At 39.0% G+C, this 26384-nt stretch overlaps 1 protein-coding gene across 1 annotated transcript in view; it reads left to right on the forward strand.

The window, feature by feature from the left end:
* Positions 1 to 6917: 6917 nt before the first annotated feature.
* Positions 6918 to 26384, forward strand: part of ADCY8 (adenylate cyclase 8 (brain)) — a 62664-nt gene continuing 43197 nt past the window's right edge. Inside the window, exons 1-3 of the mRNA XM_010284921.1 lie at positions 6918 to 7068; positions 18495 to 18653; positions 22802 to 23072. Coding sequence (XP_010283223.1) covers positions 7040 to 7068; positions 18495 to 18653; positions 22802 to 23072 — 459 coding nt within the window. The 5' untranslated portion in view covers positions 6918 to 7039. The remainder of the gene's footprint in view (positions 7069 to 18494; positions 18654 to 22801; positions 23073 to 26384) is intronic.

Below are 26384 nucleotides of genomic sequence, written 5' to 3' on the forward strand. Positions count from 1 at the left end.
CTCCACTAGTGTGGTGGAGGCAGAGCATCCTATTCTCTCTTTCCTTGATCATTCTCCAAAGATCAAGTTTCTGAACATACAGTGATGACATTATTATACGGAAATATATTATTTTGCGTTTTTTATGTTCTTGCTATCTGGTTATGAACACCATGCCTGCATGGCAATTGATCATTCTACCAGTCTTATTCCTTCTGCAAATGTTATTAGAAATGGTTTCATACTTGCTTGTAAAACCTTGACAGGCCTTTTGGAAAGTGGTCCTTTCAAAACCTCCCTAGAAGGATCTTCCATTAATGAAGATTACACATTCACATCTAGATTTCAGATCTATTACTTAACAAATTCTTAATCAGCTTAACTAGAGTCATCATAACTCTTTAGATAGACACTGTTACGCAAACTCTTGTGTTTTGCTAAGAATTATCATCAAAGCAAAGGGGTCAGCTGCAGAAAGCTTGAGGCGGTTTCCTTGTTTTTTTAAGGAAAATCCTTATAAATCCTTATTTACTTCTAAATAAAAGTAGTATTTTATAATCTCATATAAAGGATTGTTTGATCTGCTCTATCATCTTATTTAAATCATACAATGTTAAAGAAGACACTATTTCACAGTTCATTGAAGAATGTAATTTAGCTTAGTTTCTTGTTTCTCTTATTCAGCCTTTTTCTAGTGCAATGCAGAAGCAATGAGAGCTCAGAGATTTTTTTTAATCTTCAGTTGGTTACATCAAGTATTATGGCATATGTTGATACACATAATTAATAACAACAAATTCCATAATATCTGTATCATTACCACATATCACTTTGAATAAAAATCAGAATTCATTTCAATATTTCTTATAAGAAAGAAATGTAATATTATGTTATGTACAGCTACTTCCCCTTTCTAATCACGCTATGATATTTGTGAAAGATTTATGGTTATTAAAGATAAAAGTGTCAGTTGGAAAGCACAAAAAATAAGTTAACATAAAACAGATATGAAGAAAAGATCTCCCTATATATCCATCTACTGAAAGGCCTAAACAGAAACTTAACTTAATTAATATTACTAGTTTCCCTAGGCAGAAATTTTGAGGAGAGAAGGGAAATAAAATGGCATTTGGTAAGATACTTAAGCCTAAAAAAGGTCCTCGTTTGATGAAATAATAGTTATTTTTGATGTTTGTTTTTCCCCTGCCTTTCCATCTGCAGTGCTAGATGTCAGCCGATACTACGATTTAAATTGTTTGTCCTATTTCTAAATGCATCTACACTGTGTGTAGATTCAGTTTCAGATATGACAAAAGCTAAAGAGTAAAACCCTAAATAGAGGAGCAGACATCTGTAAGCTTTGTCGCAACAGCAGCTGATGTAGTCCAACATCAGTGAGACCTAAAGGTACATTTTAATTTAGACACACACCCAAAGATGAACACACAGAGAGTCTTAGGTTTGAGTTTGGACCCATCTGCTGAAACAGAAATGTTCCCCTGAAAGATTAAAATCCATGGTTTTCATATAAGAATAAAATGACTGGCCTGTAAGACACTTCATCTCTTTACAGTCTCATCAGCTCTTACACAATAAACTGGAATACCAGTGCTGCTTCCTCAGAGGAACTGTAGATGCTGAATGGAAAATTCACACCTTAATATGAACCTTTTTTCTCTTTGTGTCACTAGCCTGGTGTAAGTGGCAGTTATTTATATAATGTAAATGACAGGTTGCTCTCGCTTATTAAAGAAGTGATGATTATTTTTTCCTAAGAGAGATGGTCTCTTTCTGTAACCTTGGTTAACTTCTCTCTTGGGAGATTGCGGACAACCTGCCAAAAGTTCCTCCAACAGTGTATTACCTGTATTACTTGTGACTAGCATTTCCAGGGGTGGAAACCAGCCTAACTAGCAGGCTCCACAAGAAGGAATCATCGTATTGCCCCAGTACAATACCTGCACCAGCTGGTATCAAAGAGGGAGGAGTGGAAGGCTTTGAAGGTTCTTTTGTCTCCTCAATAAAGACACTCCTGTTGCAGTGCTTTCCTGTTCCCTTCCACATTTAACCTCTGAGCTGGCAGTGTTTTCTTCTTTTGTGAAATGATCTTCACAGTTATAACCTGCAGGACTCTGACTCCCTAAAAAAACCTGTCTGTTTAAACATATATGCCAGTAAATAAAAGTATGAATTTCTTCATGCATATATGTTTGGGGTATTGTACTAAGAAGCAGAGTTAACTGCATTTTGAGTGTACATATGTGTTATGTAGTTAATTATGAAGACGTTGTTTGAATTTGCAGCAATGGGAGGGAGTGAATGCTCTTTTTGCAGTGCTTAATTCTAGGGTGTTTTGCCAGTGTCAATAATTAATTGTCTAATACTAGTTAATAAACAACACTATTAAACAATGTTCTTACTATAGCTATAGTATTTCATATGCTAAAGAGACCGGTAAATCATCAAAAGACCTACACAGTCAAATAAAACCCCGGTCCGCAAAACACTCTTAGAAGTGGTGGTCTACAGGCATTTTATTTAGAAAGTCAGCTGATAATGACAGATTTAATAAAATCTCAGTTTCAAAATTTCTCAGTGATTTAGGAACTATGTTACATAAATCCAAACCTGATAAATCCCCTATTTTGTTGACTACATTGGGATTTGAATGAAATTTAGGCTTCACATGTATGTTCTTGAGAAATTTCCACCTCACTCTTTAGGTATCTGCAGTCCTAGATATACCTAAGGGGCAGAATTTCCACGCAGAATTGCTCCTGCCTTAGCAGGAAAGAAACACATCTTGAATCCTTCTAACAGGGATTTCTGTGCCTAAAAACACTTATGGCATAATCTACTCAAGACTAGATGGCAAGGATGGTTGCTCACCAGACACAACAGCCATAGCTGTTTTTCTTCCACAGTGCGGCAAGAGACTGAAGTGTTGATATGATATATTAGGAAACTTGTGCAGAAATGCTCCTCAGTTCCTTCTGCAGCATGAGAGACCCCAAGCCTGTATTTTCTGTCAGCCTGGTGAAGCCCTAACCACCCCACTATAGGCTATTCTAAAAAAAAAGAAAGCATTCCTTATATGTTATGCTAAACGGTGTAAAAAGAATTTAATGTAGGGCTATATTTAAGTATTCCCTGGTCCAAGCAGCGGATGAAAGAATGCCAGATTTTTCCCTTTCTGTGTATAAAAGACAGAAACAGTCCTTGCAACCATGACCCAAACCTGGTCCTCTTTTCTGCCTGCACCACTGGACAGGAGAACTTCCCTCCGTCTGGTTCTGTCAAGGTCCCAGCTCTGTTTTCCAAAGCAACAGAGCTGCAATACGAAGAATTTGGATGGACCTCTCACTCCAGCCCACCCCAAAACAGCCTGCTGATTAAGAGCCTTGGCCTAGACCCCATTCCTCCTGAGAAAGGCCTTTTATCTCGGTTTCCTGTACCTTTGGCAAATGTTTCAGGAACTGAGCTATTGTACACAAAGGCCAAGTCCCTGCCTCCTCCTACTCTGGCCGACTTTTAAAAGGAGACTTACATGTATGATCTCTTTGTTCTGCAGTTCAGCCTCAGTAATTTCTCATCCACAATGATCTAATTTTTTAGCTTGAAATTATAAAAATTGTGAATGTGGACTTTTCTGTGGGCTGTTCACTAGCGTACAGGATTCCCTTCAAAAGTAGGTGAAGTGATTAATTCACCAAGGGCAGAATTGAAAAAGTGGCATAATTTATAAAACACAATCACTTTTTTCTCCCTCGTCAGAAATTTAGCCCAAGGAAACAAGAAATACTGATGAAGTTTCTGACCGTGTCTTTCAGCAACTTGATATTTGAGCAACTCATTTCTTCAGCTCTGCTTTATGCCCATTTGCTTTGCTTCTTTTCCAGTCACTATGGGTGTCATTAATAAGCTTAAACATAAATCATTCACAAGTAATTATTTATGAAAAATCTGCATATTTTATTTTGCTCTGGATTAAGGTGATGTGGATAAAGATTTCTTATCCATTACCACTGAATTAATCTAAAATTATTATTATCAATAGTTGAGTGTTTGAGTCTGCTCAATATCCCCAGATTTCTACTGATTTCAGTTGATCTTGGCAGAATCAGGCCTCTTAATCTTTCACTTCTGCAAATGAGAAGCTGCAAATAAGGGGAGAAAAAGCCCCCCTTTGTGACATGCTGAGAAATTAATTGATACCTCCAGTAAATGTTATGAATGAGTATGGGGAGGGTGTGAGGCTGATGGATGCTGGTGTGAATGTCTGTGTAATATCAGCTGTCATTTACATGCCCAAGAATGAATTCTGGAATTGCTCATGGGAAAGGGAAAAAGAAAAAAATAAAATCAAATAAAGAGAAGATCATAATAGCCTCACAACAGTGTAAGGATTTAACGCTGTAGTGGACTATCTTCTGCATCAAAGTTCCTGTATGGCCATTTTCTCTTATTTAAATAATTTACTCATTTTAGAGTTTATTCATACCTGTTTATATTTTTCATTCATTTTTATTCAATATCAACTTGCAAATCTTACATGCCATTGTGGTGAGTTGATTTTAGGAAGTGGGCTTGGGCTCTAGAGTGTGAGGAAAATCTTGAGTTTTATTGTTACCATCTTATATCACTGAAAAATAGGTAGGTCCTTACAAAACTGAGTCTCCTATTTACAACTACAGCATGGTTACCCACATTAACCGTTAATCTAACCTTAATATACTAATACAGCCAGCCTTACAAAGCATCTAGTCTAAACTGTAAATATGATTAAACTACAGAGTTATCAGAGGGAATCTCAGGAGACCACCCAGTCCTCCTCTGCCAAAGGCAGATACCATTAGCACTCTGTCCTTCCTGGCACTTGTTGAATTATCTTCTTCTAGCTGAAAGATTTCCAGTGATAAAAAATCCACAGTTCGCTTTTGAAATAGGTATGATGTAAATCTAATGTAAGTTAGAATATGAATCAATTGAATGTCACTATTAGAAAAAACAAATAACTTCAGAATCTGTGTTTTACAATACCTTTATGTCTTTGCATTTTGTCTAGCCAGGGAATGAAGAATGAAACTTAAGGAAGCCCACTAACAGTTTCACATGCACTGATTTATGCCACTGAGTCCTCACTACTTGTTTATTAACTTTAATTTTCATAGTTTCACTCTACAGAAAAAAAATAGGTGGAAAGTGCGGTAAAATCAAATCTCTCATTCTTTCTATTGAGAAGGAAATGTGTAAAAATTTAATGTTTTGTTGGATTTTAGGATGTACGATTTCAGTTGCAACCATATGAAAAATAACCAGTGTCCACTGATGTGGGTCTGCAAAGGGGCTGAAGAGACGGGGACAAGGAAAGAGGAGAGTTACATATGAATTTTGCCATTTCAGAAGACTGACTTCAGTCCTGAATTTCCTTGCGAACCTTGGGCAGCTAGGCATTGCACTCTGAGAGCCAGCAATGGTATTAACTGGAGACTCAGCCAAAGCTGCACACACAGTCAGCTCCTACTGATGGTTTAAGGAGATTTCAGGGTGAATCAGCTTACTTTGGCCCTGTGCCCAGAGCAGATTTTACCCTTGCTGGCATGCTTAAAGCTTCAGCTGACTTCTGCAAAAGCTTTGGGTACAAGTGTGTAGGTTCCCTGTGCCATCCCAGGATTTGTAAAGACTTGTCTGAGGTTGACTACAAAGCTTCATTCTTCCTAGGCAAAATCTTGAATAATAACCTGGGGTCCCATGCGTTTGGCCAGTACTCAATTCCTGAGGCACAGTCAGTGTTCACATTTATTCCTATATCCTACTTAAAGTTGTCTTTTCCCCAGTGGATTTTGTGTATCCCCGCTCCTTTGATTAGTGCAGCCTCCACCACAGGTTGCCGGAGAGAAAGAGAAGATAAAAGCTGAAATAAATACCACAGGCCAAATTTTGCTATCATCTAATGAATCAGTTTTACAAATCATTATCCTACTCCCCAGTAATGACTGGTCTTCATTTTAGTGTTCTGTCGCTGGAGCCTTTACTGATTGAGTATTATTATTTCAATGATTCTCCATCATAAAAACACTTCCCTGACTCAACTTATAACACTGTCTGCCCTTAGACACTTGCAGCTCTGTCCTCAGATTATTATGGTCTCTGTTCCTCTCATTGATTGTCTCCTGTTAGTGCCAAGCCAGCACAATACATTGGACAAGTTTACAGATAATCTTGGGCTCACTTGTTTTACTTAGCTGGGAACTGCAAAAGTTTCAACAACCCAGGTATTTCTGCTCACTGGAAAAGGATCTTCTAAAATAATGATCCAATCACACATTAATATGCTGTTCCAGTGTATAAGGATACTGTTAATATCTATTTAAGAGAGGAAATTCAGTATTTGCTCCTAGGCTAAATGACGTCTCTGGATGCCAGATAAACGTCATTTCTCCACAGTATGGGTCTAATGCAAGACACTTCTTTGATATCCTTGGCATGCAGATACTTGATCAGCTCCTATTGGTGTCGGGAATGGTCGAGTGTGACAGTGGAAACTTTAGGTGGGAAGGGATTATCAGTGGAAGGAAAGAGGTTTTTCATTTGTTTCCAGTGTAAAAAGGGGGAAGAAAGGATGCCCTGGAGGAATATAGTCTGAAATGGGTTATTCATTATCTCAGCTGGCATTTCTGAGTCCTTGGCTTAGCTTCCAGCCTAACTCTGATGAAACCTTTCTCACTGTCAGCAAGGACATCTCTGACTAGCATAACACAAAAACCACTATATCATTTTACTGAAAATGTAAAGGTACTTTATTTCAAAAGTGGAATGAATCAAGATTGTACTAATCACAAGCAGGAAACATCCAGCCACAAGTTTTTAACATTTTTTTTAGTACTCTTTTCAGCCACTTTCACATTCACCTTGAAAATATGAAAAAAATCTTTTTTCTCTTTGCTACACTTACTTATAGGAACACCATTGTCTCAGAATAAAGATCCTGGGTGACTGTTACTACTGTGTGTCGGGGCTCCCAGAACCTCGCCAGGACCATGCACACTGCTGTGTTGAAATGGGGCTCAGCATGATCAAAACTATCAGGTAATGTTTTGGTTTTTTTCCCCCTCCTTCTTGTTCCATTATTTCTGACAGTGTCCTGAACTTCTTATCTGAGAATGCTATTACTAGACAAGTAATTCCTATGGTGGTTCAGAGACCTCAGGATTATCACTGTCAAAAGGGCAGGACTTTTTTGATCCATGTAATGCGTGGGAACAGATACAAAATGCATTTTATTAACCTGTGCTGCTTCAGAGCATGCAACACAACAGCTGTGTGTGCATTGTAAGTGACAGGTTTCACAGTTCTTAAGAGTTCTCACTTTGTACTGTTGTCATTTTTAAGATGAGGTTGAGGAGGAGGAGACTGAATTGCTTCCTATAATTCCTTTAATAAAATAAAACAATATAAACACTAAACAGACAGCTGTGACAATACTTCAGCTTGGAAACTAGCTCATAGACAACTCATAGCTCATAGCACTTTCCTCTTTCCGTGCATGTTTTTCTGTCCAATCTCTTTGTCTGCTTCTTTTCCAGACTGCTTTACCCCTTTAATCTGAGTGTGTCTCATTACGTACATCAGACAGCTAATGCACACTGCAGCTACATTACTGAGATCTTAATACAGAAAGAATTTGACAAAAATTAATTAATGGAAAGCATAACTGAATAATGATTATGCAACAATGATCTCTAAGAAGCTTGAATTCAATTATCACAGACTAAATGTTGCACAAAGTAATCAATATTTTGCGTCTGGAATCCCCACAGTGAAAGTGAAACGTGAATTAGAGAACACAGAGATGAAAAAATCTACCAGCATTGTTAAAAATTCTTGGAGACACACATTAAATCATTTGCATTTGCTTGGTAATACCATCTGCAGCAAACCCATTGCAAGTCATTTTTCTTCTAAGATAGTAAATTTCTTTACACATCTCCTTATACATGTGGAAGTCTCTAACAGCCCAATGTCCTTTCATGAACCAGGTCTCAAAGGCAGTAATCCAGTAGCAATGGCACTGTATTTTTAGTATCTTAAATGACAGTTATATTCAGTGGGAGCTGTGAAACCAAAGTCCATTAGGACTTGGGTCATCCCAGGCTAATTCAGTTCAGAATGACTCCAATTTATTTGCTAATCCCAGTATCTGAATTTCTGGCTATTCAATGTGCATGATTTTTTCCCTCAGACTTTTCTGTTCAGAGTAGAGGAGCCTTATGTTACTTATCTGAATGTGTTCTCATGTAGTTCACAGGGAGAACCAATCCTTTCATGGGATATTACAAATACTTCAGTCCACATTTCTGAAAGAATTTGGAGTTATCTGGAGTCTATTAATTAGAACTTAAATTAGTAGATATCTCTCACATTTAAAATGAAAATTATCCCTTTTTTTTAGAAAACGGAGTTTCTATTATATTGGTCACTGCAGAATTTGATCAGACCTAAAACCTGTTAGAAATGACATTTTTATGATTATTATTTTTTTTATTTTCATCTGAAGATTTCACAAAAGAAATGTTTTGTATGTCCAAAATAATAGGGAGGTGATCCAAGCTATGAGAAACCGTCACAGTTACAATGACGTTATATAGATGAACTTAAAGCCTTCTTGCATATCAGAAGTTGTTTACAGGAAACTTAAGAAAATTTCACTATTTATAAGTTGTTTTTTCTCCCTCTTGGAGACTTATATCTTAGCTTTTAAATCTTAGCTATATTTTAGCTCGAGCACTTAGCCTAGCTTAAGAATTAGACATTAAAACAAAAACCAGGATTTATGCTACAACATCCCACCTATAATGGAGATTTGGGCACCTAAATTTTGGAGAGCAATCCAGGTACTTTTATAACTCCTGATTCTTGTACTGGTTCAAGTTCTTTATGCAATTAATGTAGAATTAAGTTTTAAATTAGGCAGACCAGATTTTCCCCTGCAGGTCCTCCAAGATTCCTGTTCTCTCCATTGACAGCAAGTAGTTGGTAATGTTACAAGGATCAGTACCAACACTTCTGGTGAGACAGTGCCCAGAAATCTACCATCTCAGGGTACCATTACTGAATTTTCCTTCTAGTCTTCTTCATAACTGCATGGTCATTGGGAATTGAACAAGAACGTCAAATTTATTCATTACACAATATGTAAAATAAATCTACATGGACAGATTGACTCACAAGGGACTTCAAGTGTTTTCATACAGCTCATATCCATACAGCTAAAGTGCTAATTTATTGTTAAAGGAGACTATACAACTTGATCTTAAGCTCGTATACCAAAGATCTAGACTTGAGTCTTGCTGCTCCACCACTCTCTCTTTGCAGATGTAAGGAACTGTTCAGAACTCATCAAAACAATCCAAGGCCATTATTTTCTCTGTAATGAGTTTTTTTGTCACTGTGTCGTCTTACAAATCTTATGAAAGAAAAGCTATTATTGTTATTCCGCTCTGTCTTCTATTTTGCTCCCTTAACCATTGAGTACAATTGAAATAAATACAACTTTCAGCCATGGGAAGGTTCCATGAAATCTAATATTTACTCTAAAACAAGGAAACTTTGCCCCATCGCATTTGTACATGAACAAGAATCCTAACTCCAGCTATCTTGCAAAACCCAACCTCCTGTAAACTCTCTTTAGCTGCCATTGGAAATGCAAATTAAAACAAAAAGAACAAGCTCTTCACAAGGGGTTCATTTATTCAGCTGGTTCTCATATCTTTTTACATGCAGCCTAACTCTTCCTGTATTTAATTTTATTGTATTAATGTCTGTCTGTACTGACAGTTGATAGAAACGTGATACTAGTGGAATGTTTAGTCATCAGATTATAACATTTCATTTTAACAGTTATCACCCAAACTAAATGGGTGTCAGAGATAACACGGAAAGAAACTCTATCTGTAATTGCTCTTACTTGTAAGAAAGAGCATCCATCTTTACCATCTTTATCTTTATGTCTATGTAGGGAGGGAAAGATTTGCAAGAAGAAAGCAGTCATTGGTGTTTTGACTGTGTGTTAGTGAATTCCAAAGCCATGCTGGAGTGCCAGATGGATGGGATTATGGATAGGATATGTGATAAAATTCAAGATGAGGACGTCTATTTGCTGACAGTCAAATATGGAACATGACCTTAAGACCTAGCAATAAAATGAGGTTAGATCTGCTGAGACAATCGTTCCCTCAAATATATTAAAATGGATGTAAAATAGACAAGAGTAAGATCTAGTACATAAAAGTAATTCTGAACTGAGATAATTTCTAAATATCACGTTATGCTCCAGAAAGAGATTAGCATGCTTGTTCATTGGGATTTTCCATTCTTTGGGTTGGGCTGTGAGGAGAGGAATGGATGTATAAAGCATAGTGAAGAAAGTTCAGAGGGAAAGTGAGGGAAAGGAGAAAGGAGAGGAAGTGTGAAAGCAAGTGGAAATAGAGGGAGGCTGTCAAGAGAGGTGAAGGAAATAATCTTAAAGAAGAGGAGACAGGACTTCCAAAATGTAAATTATAGAGCATAGTCTGTCAATGTCAAGACTGAAATGAGAATGAGTTTTGGTGTGGTGGCCTCATTTTAAAAAGCTTGTTAAACACTTTTATAGGGGTGCAGGGAAAAGTCACAAAAACAATTTGTGAAGCAGAAGTGATTTTAAAATAAAAGAATTGTGAAGCATGATCTGTTTAGCTGAGAAAAAAAAAAGATTGAGATGTTACCTAGTAGCAGCACATAAAACATTTTATAGGCAGAAAACACTAGATTTAGCAATGGGCGATGGTATTACTAAGAGAAACAATGGCTTTTCTGTTCCTCAGTGTTTTCAAATCAAAACCGAATTTCTTCCTAGAGTAAATAATTCCATCAGGCACAAGTTGCTGGAATACAAACAAGCACGAGTGGGTAGAATGTACCAGCCTGTGTGGCACAGGGTATCAAGGTGGACGATGTGAGCTCTGCTCTTCAGCTCGGGACACCGTGGCAGCCTCTGTGACGGGAGCTGCCTCCAGGGGCTGAAGGCTGCTGCTTTCACCACCACCTTCCCAGACATCCTTATTCCTAAAATCTCTGTTCCTGGGAAGAGAGCGAGGGAGAGAGGTTGTCTGAGGCCCAGCTCCTCAAGGACTCACTCACTTGGTATAAAGATGGAAATCCCACAAAAAAACATGTAACAGTGGAAATTCAAACCTTTACGCTGGTATATTTGTTTGGTAGATCAAGGAGTTCTGAGTGGTTTCATCTTTTGGATTATTTCCCAGCTGAAAGAGTAATTATTATGACAGAAAAAATAGTCCCAGCATAGAATGCAAGCTAAACTCCAGAAATTAGATAACTGCTTTTCTTCGTTACAAGTCTGTAATTAACTACTAATATCAACATCAATTCATGAGAGAGTAAAAAAAACCTAAACAACAAACCACACATACAGAAAAAAAAAAAATACAACAACCAAAAAAAGCCCCAAAACACCACAACTATTTCAGATTGTCTCACTGACTGACCTGGCGGGTTTCCTGCCTTTAGCATGAAAAACTGCTTTTAACTTCATCTGTTGGGTACTAAAAAGTCATGAAATGATCAATGCTTGTTAAAGAAGTTACTCAGGCAGTGAAGCAGCCAGGAATTTCTTTCGTACTCCATGACGAATACATTGTTATTTAATTATATAAATACACAATAATATAATTGATCCAGTTTTGGATTCCTTCCACAGATTATTTCTTCTATAATGTACAAGGCTCAGCCTATAATGGAACGAGCCCCGATTCACAGAAGACAGAACAATGCTTCACAAAACCAAAACCTATTCCTTACTTTCAATTCTGCGTGGTGGTGGAAAGGGGCATTTGCAAGATATTCACAGGTTCAGCCAGCACTTTTCCGACAGGCCACTGAGTGAATAGGTTTCACGCTGGGACTCGATCACATCGTCACCTCCACGTGTCCGATTCAGCCCCTGCCTGCGAATGCACGGAGCGGCAGGACAGTACATCTTTCCCTGGGTTTGCTGTTGGGTGACTACACAAATTGAACTGGGTGGAAATTAATCGGTTCGTGTACCTTTGAGACCTCTTTTCTTTGAACGTGCCACCAAATACAATCAAATCTATATTGGCAAGATAGCATAGGAGTGTTTATAATTATATAGCTTTTTATAACATAGTTTTCAAATGAAAAAGCAGACTTCTGATAACATTGTTTGTAGTCCCTTGTGCGGTACTAGCTTCCTGCCTCTCAGAGCAGATAGACATAAGAAACAGGAATACAGTAGTGGTTTAACTCTGTCCGTGTTGCTATAGTATCCGTCTGAACCCAGAGCAAGTCATTTATATTAATGACAAGTCTGATGATATGAAACTTCTCCAGATAATAGTTTCTGCTGACATTGGAATCCAGCTCTACTTCCAAGGTAAACTCACCCTGGAGCTCTTTTAAACTGGCTTCTTGGGATGATATCTACCTTAAATTGTACATGTAATGCTGTGTAAAGTCCATCTACAAAGTGTTACATCCCATGAGTCGTATTACCTGAGCTGTATTTTTTGAAATGTTCAGTAGTTTAATGCATCCTGTTACCTAGCTTTTTAAAAATAATGGATATCTCCTTCACAAGCATGACACAGTTCCCCGAGTCACACCAAAAAGAGCACTTAGTTCACCTACTACCCTCTCATGTCAGCGCCAAAAAGCATTTGAGTTCATTTAGGAAAATTCCACAAATCTGTTGAGGCCAACCAAAAAGTTCTGTATGTAATTGAACCTTAGGATCATAGGACAGTTCAGTTTGGAGAAAACATCAGGACATCTCTAGTCCCACCTTCTGCTTAAAACAGGGTCCACTAAGACTCTTACTTACTTCAACCAGAATACATAGACTTTCCTATTACATCTACGTGAGGATAATTGTGGCTGTGTCTTGATGGGTAAATTAAAGAGCCACAAGGAATGTTAGCTGTCAGCAAGAAAAAGTGGCACAAACTGGCCAACTCCGTTCTTCTCAACTCTTTTTCTTCCAAAACCAGGCAGTTGCATTCAGGTTGCCTACTGGAAGCGGTCTTCACCACACGCAGACTGCTGAGCCTGGGGACAGGTTGTGAGAGAGCTAGCTGACCAGGAAAAAAATATCTGGAGTTGTTTTAAGTATCTCAGAGTAGACAGAACCTTGCACAGTTAAACTGGTCAGCACCGATGTAGGCAGTGTGTCACTGTCTGCACCTGCAAGGTGTGAATTCCAGGGCATTCAGATTTTTGGCAGTTAAAGAAAAGGTTGAAAAACAGATTTCTGACTTTTGGCTCACTTTCTACATGCAAATAGGAAAGCCTCTGATGAACAGCATAAAAATTAAATACCCATCAAAGAATGCTGGCCAGAAGGAAATGCCAAGATCCAATTAAAATCAATGAAATTTTTACCACTGACTTGACTGAAATGAGATGAAAGGCATGAATAGCATCAGTCACGTCTACCTGAACCTGGAAAAGATATCAGACAGCTTGTGAGGTAAACAGGACTGCTTTATAGATCATCAATAATGCAGCTTCATGCATGCGCTTTGTCAAAGGATTTTCAGAGAGCTTGTAAAGCAGTTGAAGCAAATAATTATTTTTTAATTAGAGGCTCCGTTGACGGTTGAAAAATTTTAAAAGACAGAAGAACTAAAAGCTGTGGAACACCTGAACTCATGCAAAATGAACACTCTCCATTTGTTCAGTATCTAGTACATGCTATTATTTATGAGAATTTTTTTCTGAATAAATGAGAACTACTCCTATTGATGAAGATGATCCAGGGTTCATTGTTTCAAAGTATTTAATTGTTTTTTTTCCTACAGCAGTATATAAACAAGGCCTCCTAAAGTATCTCTGGCTGTTAGGGAGTTGTGTTTGAGCATGATAAAGTGCCCTTCTCTAGATAATTCAGAAATCTCTTTCACCCCACATCACTCCAAATTTTTAAAGAAAAACAGTAATTTCATGGCTTTTTACATACTAATCAATCACCTCACTTTTAAACTACAGCCATTTATTCTTCATTCAATTCAAAAGCTTACAACAAAAGCTTAGTGAAAACTAATGTCTCCACAAACAGGTTCTCAACAGCTCTGCTCTCAGTCCTGTGCTGCAAATAAGGAAGCAATGGGAGCAAGACTAGAACGCTGTTGTGCTTTGATTCACGTTCCGGACGGGGTCTGTTTAAAAATACCTCCGACTGCCTGTGGCTCGATTCAGTCAGGTCCCCTCGTGCAATTACTTCCCTGCCTATCAACGTAAGAGCACATTGCTGCCAAGGGCGAGTAAGAGGAGGATGTGAAGACAGGGCCCCGCAGGTGCACCGGCACGGCAGCAGGCAGCGAAACAGAAGAGCCCTCAGTCAGAGGATGCAGGCAGGTAGCCAAATCCGCACTGACTGCGGATGAAGAGCCGAGATCAAATATCACCTGAGCAGCTCACAGGAAGAAGCTGCTGGGAGGCTGTGAAAGACAACAGATGAGACAAGGGGGATAGGACCTTGATTAGAGTCTGCAGTGTCCTGCAGGAGGCGAGGTGGACAGCACAGCTACGTGAAGTTTTGAACAAATGCAGAAATCCTGTGTGGCTGATTGAAGATGCTGAAGCCTTTTCAGGCCATCACCACATTTTTATGACAAAGGAAAGTCAAAGTCCAGCAATCCTTGGTGAACACTCTGGAAAAGACGGATGCATTGCTCAGCTGAACTATCATTTGTACCTGGTCTCTCCAGTGAGATCTCTGTTCCCATATAGGGTACAAATATATGACTATAATTTACAGTATTTAAAATTAGATTTAGAACAGAACAGAACAGAAGAATAGGATAGGATGGGATAGGATAGCATAACATAGGATAGCATAGGATAGGATAGGATAGGATAGGATAGGATAGGATAGGATAGGATAGGATAGGATAGGATAGGATAGGATAGGATAGGATAGGATAGGATAGGATAGGATAGGATAGGATAGGATAGCATAGGATAGCATAGGATAGCATAGGATAGCATAGGATAGCATAGGATAGGATAGCATAGCATAGGATAGCATAGGATAGGATAGCATAGGATAGCATAGGATAGGATAGGATATTTCAGTTGGAAGGGATCTACAATGATCACTACTTGCCTGACCAATTCAGAGATGACCAAATTAAAGCGTGTTGTTAAGGGCATTGTCCAAATGCTTCTTAAACACTGACAGGCTTGAGGCATCGACCACCTCTCTAGGGAGCCTGTTCCAGTGTTTGACCACACTCTTGGTAAAGAAATGTTTACTAGTGTCCAGTCTAAACCTCCCCTGGTGAAGCTTTGAACCGTTCACACATGTCCTATCACTGGATACCAAGGAGAAGAGATCAGCACCTCCCTGTCCACTTCCCCTCTTCAGGAAGGTGCAGAGAGCAATGAAGTTGCCACTCAGGCTCCTTTTCTCCAGACTAGTCAAGGCCAAAGTCCTTAGCCGCTCCCCATAAGACATTCCTTCCAGACCTTCCACCACCTTTGTTGCCCTCCTCTGGACCCATTCAAGGACGTTCACATCCTTCTTAAACTGTGGGGCCCAGAACTGCACACAGCACTCACGGTGAGGCTGCACCAACGCTGAATACAGTAGGATAACAATCTTTTTTGACCAGCTGGCCTGCTTCTTAAACACTGACAGGCTTGAGGCATCGACCACCTCTCTAGGGAGCCTGTTCCAGTGTTTGACCACACTCTTGGTAAAGAAATGTTTACTAGTGTCCAGTCTAAACCTCCCCTGGTGAAGCTTTGAACCGTTCACACATGTCCTATCACTGGATACCAAGGAGAAGAGATCAGCACCTCCCTGTCCACTTCCCCTCTTCAGGAAGGTGCAGAGAGCAATGAAGTTGCCACTCAGGCTCCTTTTCTCCAGACTAGTCAAGGCCAAAGTCCTTAGCCGCTCCCCATAAGACATTCCTTCCAGACCTTCCACCACCTTTGTTGCCCTCCTCTGGACCCATTCAAGGACGTTCACATCCTTCTTAAATTGTGGGGCCCAGAACTGCACACAGCACTCACGGTGAGGCTGCACCAACGCTGAATACAGTAGGATAACAATCTTTTTTGACCAGCTGGCCATGCTGTGTTTGATGCCCCCCAGGATGCGGTTTGCCCTCTTGGCTGCCCGGGCACACCGCTGGCTCCGGTTGAGCCTGCTGCCGACCAGCACCCCCAGGCCCCTTTCTGCAGGGCTGCTCCCCAGACTCTTCTCTCACAATTTAAACTTATGCCCGGTGTTATTCTTTTGGCATTTGGACATGGTACATTCCATGCCATTGATGATTGCCCAGTGTTAGTATTTGTCCAATATTAAATACTAGTACTTATTAGCAATTAACTACTATAGTAATTAAAATCTAAATTAGTCTAATGGAGCGTGTGTATATATACATAGAGAGAGAGATTACATAAATATATGTTATTAGTCCATTTTATTAAACTTAAGGTCCTCTTATTGTGTGCATTTTTCAGTGAAAATCTTTTTGCTCAATTATTACTCTGGATCCAATTAGCTTTTTAGTTCAAGATAAGGAAATTAGACATAAAATGAGAAATAATTATCTTAGTCTGAACAAAAGGAAAAAGGCAGACTGGGGAAACGATCATGTGGGGAGTTGTGTGATAATTCCTCTGACAGTTACGAATGTGAGTTTAGATATTTTTGTAACATATCTATAAATATTCTTCAAAACACATTACAAATTACAGTGCTTTCACTTCTCTTAGCTGTTCTCAAAACATTTAAGATGCTACTTCAGTGTGGGGAAGTTGTTTTCCGTGTTCTATCTACCAGACACAGGTGATTGTTTAATTTTGATATTTCAAGCCCTCTTGCTTGCAAACCAATAAATTTGTAAATGAAACCTATAAACTTGGAGTATTAGAATGCAAACAAATCCTTTCTCAAAGCTTCTTTTTTGTTATTTTATGATTAACTTTTAAAAATCTATTCCTCTTAGCTATCTGAAATATGTTAGCTTCATGATATGATGAACAGATTTTGTTGTGGGCAGACCACTGCACTGGGACTTATGCATGCTTTTCTTGAAGGTTTCAGAATATGCAGGAAAGGGAAAAAGATGAATTGCTTATTTTCAATTCCTCACATTTTTGTATGACCAGTTTCTCTCCATTTTAAGACTCTCCTTTTTTTTTTTTTTTTTGGCCACAAATTGAATTGATGCCCCATTGCAACAATGAAAGGCCAAGTATTGAATGCAGTAAGCAATTTACCCTTCTCTCCTCTAGAAAGGGGCTGTCAAGGTCATGACTGAGGCATCTGAGGAAACAGTAGTTAACTTCAGAGTTGTGAAATAGAGCTGATTAATCTTCGCCTGCTCTGTTGTGTGATCTTGCTGTGTTGCTATTTACTTCAGTGACCGTAGAACTGGGACTCTTTACAGAGAAACAGCAGTCTTGTTTGTAGACCAAGAGTAGCAATGCATTTTTCCTACCCCGAGCGCGCTATTCAAATATTAATGAACACCAGCTCTAATAGTATTTCTGGTGCATATAATTGTTGTCACACATGCAGAACTGGAAAAGTGCTCTCTTTGTCATCCCAATGGATACAGCTCAATTATGTTAGTTGTGAGCTTCCCACGGTGACGTGCTGGAGTATCTCAATACTGATTTGGAAGAAGCAGTCCTGGTCTAAGGCACTACTAAGGTGCCTGTGGCTGTGAACGATATATGTTGTCTCATATCAGAAGAGGAAGATACTATTTCAACACAGTAAAATTGCCTTTATAATCAATAGACATATTAATTTAAAACAGTGCTGGGACAAAGTCCCTTTTCTGAGACTGTTGACAAATATGCCCACATGTGTTTACTTTTGAGAGATTAAATGGTCTTTGCTGTCACACAGAATGGAAGAAACTGATTTTAGAGTCATACCATTATCATAACAGAGCAAATGGTGTTCTGGCCAAATCTACTGAAAATAATTCACCTTTGGACAAAGAGTAACTCTGGAAAATGTGAGTCAATAAAGTAGAATAGAGTATGAAAGTATAGGCAGGTTTGAGGATAATAATGTAATGTTTTTGTAATGTTGTTCAATGCTTTTTCACAATTCCAAGCTAAAGGACTCAATGAATCCAACAAAGTCCTTTCACTCAGACACCTATTTCTCTCCTATCTTTCTCTTTCTGTCTGATAGGAATAATAGGTGTGCTACTGAACCATGAATGCAATTAAGCACTTAATGATAATCTGGCTTTTAGAGTCATTTTATCACCACCTGTACTTTGCTACCTAGAAAGTTACCTTTTCATTTTAGAGACTGAATTGTTGGTTATAACAAATTGACATTGTATTTTACATCATACCCTTTTCTAAAAGATATAAAAAACTGTGACATATACTTTCATGTGTCTGGTCTTTTCTTTTTTCTTTTTCTTTTTTTTTTTTGTTTTCTTTTGTTTTAACAGGTACGTTAGGTCAAGAACGAAGCATGACATTGACATGAGGATAGGGATACATTCGGGATCAGTTCTTTGTGGAGTGCTGGGCCTGCGAAAGTGGCAGTTTGATGTCTGGTCATGGGACGTGGATATCGCAAACAAACTCGAGTCAGGTGGAATTCCTGGGTAAGGCAACGTGTATTTCCCACAGTCAGAAAACATTGCCGACACAGTACACTGCTAACCTTGCCAACAGATTAACTGTCTTACGTTATTTCATCAATGACTTCTTTTTTTTATGTGTTGGCAAGGATTTGTGAGGCTACAGTCAAAAAAAGTAGAATTGGTCAGCTTTCAGAAGCATTGGAAAAGACAAAAATATTTCTTTTTCTTTGCCAGCTATGATTTCTTGAAAATGTTCAGGGATTGTATTCAGCCCATATAATACTCAGAGATAGCTCAGATTTCTCAGGTGTTGACCATTCCTGAGTTTCTCCAGGCTCTATTCTCTGATCCTTTGCATTCAAAGGCTGTAATTTATTTTATTCCATTCTCATGACCTTTGCATACACAAGGCTGCAATTTGGTTTATTTCATAATGCACAAAGTGTGGTAAGAATTATATGTTCATATACCGTCATCACGGTAATATGGACAGAAGGTATGGACAGCAGGCTCTCTAGGAACTCTTTTAAATAATTTGGTGGTTTAGTAGATGTTTTCAGACATTTATGTCAACCTTTCTATATGTGAAAATATATGTTTTTCCACTGAGATGCCTAGTTTTTCTTTGTCTGAGGTGGTTGATTCACCTGAAAGATAAAATGTTATTTCTGCCTGACATGGCCTATATCTCACAGCAGTTCAGAAGTTGTAAATCCTAAATTTGAAGCAACAGTAGTGGTTGCAGGAATCCTCTGTTCACTTTCAGTTCCACCTTCCATTGATGAAAAATGTAGCAAAAGATCCCCTACAACAATTCGATTTGTGGCCATGGAACATAGAAGGAATAACAGTGGACATCTTTATGCAGACAAAGTCTAAGTGATGTTGTCATCTTGAGTGAGAGGGGTTTCAAGTCATCAAATCTGAGCCGTGTGCTGTACTCCCTACACTCACCTCAGGATCTGTCAGAGCTGCCATGTTCCCAAGGAGTTAGAAAGGTATTTGCTCTATATTGTATTTGCAAATGCAGGTCCCTTCCACCGTTCTCCACAGTAGACCTTTATACTAATATATATTCTTAGACACAGCAGAAAATGAAACATTGCGCGCTCTGAAGGCAGCTTCCGTACTCTGCATATGTCACCAGTGTATAAACTTGCAGAAAAAATTTTACTTCCCCTGCTGCTCATCCCATATGATAGCTCCAGAGGAAAAGTCACATGCTGCTTTGTTAACATGAGCAAATCAATCATCTGAGTTTCACCATCAGTCCCTGCAAAAAGTCTAGTTTATTGCTGTTAACGCATGCAAGTAGTACAGCTGTTAGTGAATACCCCAGAGAAGGCATCACCTTGCTGTGGTCGGTAAAACGCCTGGCTAGTTGCAGTCTGCTGGCGCAGAGCGATTTCCGCTCCTGTGTATCAGTCTGGTAGCAGAATAAAGCCGGTATGTGGCAGCAATTCACCAGGTCCTGCAGAACAGCGATGTACACGGACTTTCCTGGTGGGCAGAGCAGATTTACTGGAGCAGTTAAGCTCACTTCAGCCTCTCTTTACTTCTGCCCGTCGCCAGCGTTGAAATGCCCCTGCCCGCCACGGTACCGAGGTCATTCCCAGAGCTGCACTGCTTTCCTCTGCTCCCTCAGAGAAGCCGCCCTGAGGTTCTCGACCGTCCTGCTCCCACGGTGTGAAACAAGAGCAAAGATGAACCCCAGCCCTTTCCTGAACAGACAGTGGGGGGAGGCAGCTTGCCTGCCCGGGACGGGGACGATCCCTCCACCCATTCTGGGGGCAGGAGAGAAGGGGCTCAGCCCTTCCCCTTGGTGGCTGCGTATCACCCTGAGCCCCGGGAGCAGGGGTGATGCGGGGGCAGATTGCCCCCGTGCAGAGGAGCATAAGCGGGCAGCCCAGCTCCCGTGGAAGGAGGCACTCGGGAGCAGCGAGAAAAAGCAGTCATTCCTGGATTTCTGAGAGGACGAAGATGTGTCCACAACAGCTGAGAAGGAAACCATCTAAGACCCTACAGTGTTATTTCAGAGACACTCTTCTGCCAGGACCCCATCTTCTCACAGTCTTCACCTGGTGTATCTAGGTATCAATCTGTGCTATTGGATCAGCATAAAACCTAGCTAATAATTAATTTTCCAGGACGTATCAATGACAATCTAAAGATTTGGACCTGAAACATTTTCAACAGTTGGACAGGCTACACCTTTGACTTCAATAGTCAGGCTCCTGATTTACTGTGTTTGTATAAAATTAGAAAGACGTTTCTCCACTATACATTTTAAGATTTTTTTAAGCAAGCTGTATGAAAGGTGAAGCCAGAAAATATTTTTAATCTACCAAGTATTTATTAATATTTGGTCCATTTAAGCATATCACATCAATAGCCAGCTCCACACTCTAGTTAAAGCTGTTATCACTTCCATTATAAAATCCATATTTCAGGGCTTTATAATGCAATCTTTCAAAATTATATTAGTTGAAACTCAGCATAGTCACCCTGGCAACTAATGTATCACTTTCTTTTTCTTTCTTCTTTTTTTCTTTTTCGTTTGTTTTTTTTTTTTTAATTAGTACTTTACTTAAATCAATTTAACCTATTTGGGTTTCTAAGAGCTAGGAAATGCATTGCCTTTCTGAGAGGTCATATGCTCTGGTTTTAAAGTCCAGGCCAAAAGTTGCTTAAATCTGAGAAATGTTATTTAACTATAAAAGAGTACTAATCTCTGTGGGCATCATAATGGCATGACTTCAGACAATGAAAGTTGCACAAAACCGGTGTTGAATTCAGAGGGAAGCTGAAACAAGTTAAAAAATGGCTGAGATACAAATTTTTGATCTTTTAATTAGTTATTGATATTTAATACTCCACATAGACCCAGTTTGTGCCAAATTCGGATACTCCTGGGCATTTCACACTGCTTCAAGACAACCAGCACTTTGTTTTCTGACAATACATGCACATCATACATATACTTATAGCCTTTTACGCCACCAACATTTTATGCAGTTTAATTCCATAGTGGAATCCTTTAATTTCCAGAGGAAAGTTCCCAAGGGGTGTGCTAGGATCATTTCCTTCAGGGGCGATAAGACAATTCGTGGTGTCTGAGAAAAATGCCTCAGCATGTGTCATCAAGAAATGGTCACAAATTTTAGCTGACTCTGAGTTTTAGGAATCTGTCTGCAAGTTTGACTTTCAGAAAGTTCCATGCATTGCAAGTTTGAAAAATGAGCCAATTTTAATGGAGTCACTACATTTATTGGCTTGAGTTAGCGAAATATCTAATGAACATCTCTTCTTACTGCATTTATGATGCTGCATTATAAAGTATAGCATGGCTAACCATGTGGCTGTATTTTAAGGGTGTCTGCAATTTGCCCTTCATGTAGGAACTTGAAGATTTCTTAAACATAGAAATAAGAAAGACTTTTTTTTTTTTTAACTTGAACTTCTTGCTGTCCTTCTCAAGCAGTCATAATTATGGTTAAAAAAGTCCAAATACCAAACACCTTCAGGTTTGGTTGGAAGATATCCAAAGCCCTATCATGCTTTTGCAAATTTTGAGCTTTTCCTATGTCATCTCTTAGATTCAACTTCACTTTTGCAGCAGCTTTTTGAGCTCATCACTTAGTCTTACTAGAAATTATCTCCTTACTTGCATTTGTATAGTTTCCCTATTTCCCTAATTCACTTCAGATGCAATCAGACCACTAATTCCAACTGTCTAAGCTACCTCAGTTGACTGAAGGAAATTAGAGCTTCGCACAAGCTGCTTTAATGCATACCATATATTTTCCTCTCACCATATTTACCTGAAGTGGCAATCTTCATTCACTCTGAATAGTATTTCACTCAGGAAGGTCTCCCATTAAACTACTACTGTGAGCAAAGGTGTCAGGTGTGAATATCAAAATGTGTTTCCTGTGACAGGACTTTGTGCATTCATGAGATCCTATTGATGTGCCTTGAGAGTTTTTGTCTCCAAATGAAGCTCATGTTTGTTGAATACCCTATTTCATTTTCTGTATAGAAATCATCACGTACAATAGAAAATCTTATATTTAACCATAATGTTAAAAATTATGCAGAGTTCATAAACTTCTTCTTACTTGTGTCTGTTAGAGCACAATCAATATTTGCTACTATTTATTTCACCACAGGAGAATTCACATCTCCAAAGCCACACTGGACTGCCTGAATGGGGATTATAAAGTTGAAGAAGGGCATGGTAAAGAGCGTAATGAATTCTTGAGGAAACATAACATTGAGACTTATTTAATTAAACAACCTGAGGAGAGTCTGTTGACTTTGCCTGAAGATATTGTGAAAGAGGCTGTCAGCTCCTCCGATAGGAGAAACAGTGGAGCAACGTTTACCGAAGGATCTTGGAGCCCTGAACTTCCATTTGATAACATAGTGGGAAAACAGAACGTAAGTCAAACTTCCTTTAATGTCATCAAGTATGAAGGCATGCTTGAGTGCATTTCAATAATGAAATCCTCAGAGGAGACAAATTCATCTTTAACCTTTATTCTAACTTGTACTGTAACATCAGAGGATTCAACAAAATTTTTCAGGGCAGAAATAAAACATATATCCAAACTGTGGAAATGCCAGAGGTTTTTGGGGTTTTTTTCCAACTCAAATTAAATACTACACAGCTTAGCTTTAATTCAACCAGTCCATAAAGAAGCAAATTAAAAGTAAAGATAATGTTACTAAACTAGCTGGGACATTCTAGTCAGACTGTATCTCACTGCATAGCTTCACTGCACTGCCATGAAATTAAAGGGATGAGTGAATGGACCTTTTGCCAGAGGAAAAAGCATGATGTGGAGGTTATTGATATATCAGGGAAAGAAGGAGGATCTACCTTTAAAAAAGCACCTTGTGAAAAATTTTATTCATTCTTCACTTTTATTTCTTCTTTTTTTTTAAGTAAAAAATTTTAAAATTAGATTCTAAGACATAATTAAGGTTCACTAGGAGGTGAGTTAGACTCTAAGGTCATGCATAGCTCAATAGAAATATGAGATAACAACAACTGGTCCTGATCAGATCTTTTCCAAAAACATGGCATAGCTTATTGCTAGCATCCTGGGAACCAACAATTCGTGTACAGTCATATAAATTGCTTGTGAAGTCTGCTTGCTTAGAGGAATTAAAGATGGCAAGGGTAAAATATCCTCAGACACCACACTCTTCATTGCGTTTGAAAGATTGGTGAGTCTTTATGAAACAAGGTCAGATGGAGTTTTCTTCCATTTTTCCGAGGGATCTGTAATGACATAATATATCCTTTCTTCTGCTGCACATCCTTAGTCCTTCTTGTCTGCACTGTCTGTTGAACTTCAAGTGTTGTTGTGTGGAGGTCTTGCTTTTTCAACCATCTTCTGCTTCTTACAAATCTACTCAGAAGTGCTAAGCCTTCACAATCAATCAGCCCATGGAGGTGTCTTCACCTCTTCAAACTGAACTGGAGCATGGCATAGTTTGCTGCTATATAAAACATCTGTTTTATATATGTTCTGTACATCTGTGTATATGCATGTACGCTGCCTTTTAGCATTCACTGTAGTTTGTTGACCTGTCTCTATACTCTCATTTCATTAGGAATAGAAGTTTGAGTGCATGCTGCTGTGAATATCTTCTGATCTCTCTCTGTTTCTTCTTCTCTCCCTTTAAGATGTTCCAATTTCTGTATCCAAAAAATCTGTACAGAGTAGGCTATCATTTCGTTGATCGTTTTCTCAGCTAAACCTGACCTTGCTAGTAACAAAGAGGAGGAAAGAAATAAAGGACTAGTATTTTTATTCAATTATTAAACAACTCCCACCCAATAAACTGGTAAAAAGCCCATGAAAATCATTGAAACAGACATAACTAAACAGTTGTTTTACAGCAGATTTTTGTCTTATGGCAATAAGCAATCCATTTTTAGAATAGTTTCTCACTGTTTTTTTAAGAGCTTGTTTTTGTGCTGGAAATAACTATAATTTTATATCACACAGTTTTATAATAACTTTTTTGGTGGAGACAAGATTTTAAAAATCTGCTATTCCATATGTGATTCAATTATTATGTAATTTTCAATTTTAAAGTTGAGACAGTAAGCATTACTGCTCATAAATAATGTTTTTCAGCTCAAAACTCAAAGGATAGTTTTAAATTATACTAAGATATAGTAGTTTTTCCAGAGGTGTGTCAGTCTTGGACAGAATACACATTTAATAACATTAATTATGCAGCCTGAAAGTCCCTGGCAGCAGCAGAATTTGAGAATCCAAGTAGCAGCAACCCAGCAATGAATCATTCTATATGTTTGAATATTTGCCAGTAGCGTTTAAACGATTTCTTTACCTGATGTAAGTTACAACAAAATTTGAGCAACCTTGATCATGTGTGTCTTACTTTTACCTGTGGTTATGTTATGAAGAATATGAAATGGCAAAGTTGCTGGTGAGTTCTCCTGCCAAACTCAAATTCACCACCATCCATATTCTTTACCTCAAACTCATTTTCTATGGGCAGCCTGAGACAGTGAATTGAAGTTGTGTAGATACGAGTGAGGACAGACTAAAGGCTCTTTAGGTACAGAGTCACAGATGCTGACACAAGCTGCATGTGTCTACAGCACAGAGAGCACCATGTGCTTTAGCTCTGGTGGTGAGGCAAGCCAAGAATGCAAGTGTCTGCTCTGAAATCGAGACCATGCCCAATATGGATGGAGTTTTGGGTTATTGAAACAGGTGTCTGGGCTTCTTTTCTAGAGCAAAGGAAGTTGGACAGCAGTTACGTCTGTGAAGGTCTCCTCCTCTAAAATAAATTGATAGCTGATGAAGTTGGATTTCTCTGCTGGGGCTTCCAAAAGGTGTAGCTGAAAACATAATACGGTCACTGCGTGTGGTGCTGGAGGCACCTGATGGGCCTATGAATTAGGAAAGAAGCATATTAAAACGTCTGTGTCTTGTACAAGCATGTTTTAGTGGTGGTTATAACGACTTTTAACAGTTATCACAAAAATGATACTTAAAGACTGCCAAGATGGCCGACAAATAAAAACAACAGGGTGGAAGTCAGTTCAAAGACAAGGCACCTGCATTTGTGCATCTGTCTACTGACCGCCCCAGGTGTTGGTACCTCACACAGCTCAGCTCCTAAACATAACGGTTTAGTGCTTCTTGTGGTGCTCAAGGGTGCCTGAGACTTTCATATGTCAAGGGGCCTATAAAAGACCTGTGATCGTCTGGCCTATCAGTTAGAAGCCAGGTAAGGGACTCTGATGTCTCAAATAGTGCTAAACACCTACGCTGAAACATGCTGAGTAAGCGATTGATTCAGCTTCTTGACTGTGGCTGTCTATGGCAGCTTGAGATAATCTAATCTAATCTAATCTAACATACTCCAGCTGGTCCCCACCACCGACCAGCAATGCATGGGGTTCCTGTAGGTCTTGAGCCATATCTCCTAGCTCCAGACTGTTGTGCAGGATGCCCTCGGGCATCTCAGCTGACCATAGTTGCGTACGATTGCACAGCTGAAAGTATCCCGAGTGCATATTGCTTAGACACCAAACACTGGGACACCTTCGTTTAAGGTGTCTTCCTGTTGAACCAAATCCTACCTGTATCGTGTCTCTTTAAACATATGACTTTGTGTTTCCCTATTTCCCTCCAAGACCTGGTGTTTGCAGTATGAAAAAATAATTTAAAGCCTTCCTAGTCTTCTGAATGGCACTGATTT

Source organism: Phaethon lepturus, unplaced genomic scaffold (genome assembly GCF_000687285.1).
Source record: "Phaethon lepturus isolate BGI_N335 unplaced genomic scaffold, ASM68728v1 scaffold9494, whole genome shotgun sequence".
Taxonomy (NCBI): Eukaryota; Metazoa; Chordata; class Aves; order Phaethontiformes; family Phaethontidae; genus Phaethon; species Phaethon lepturus.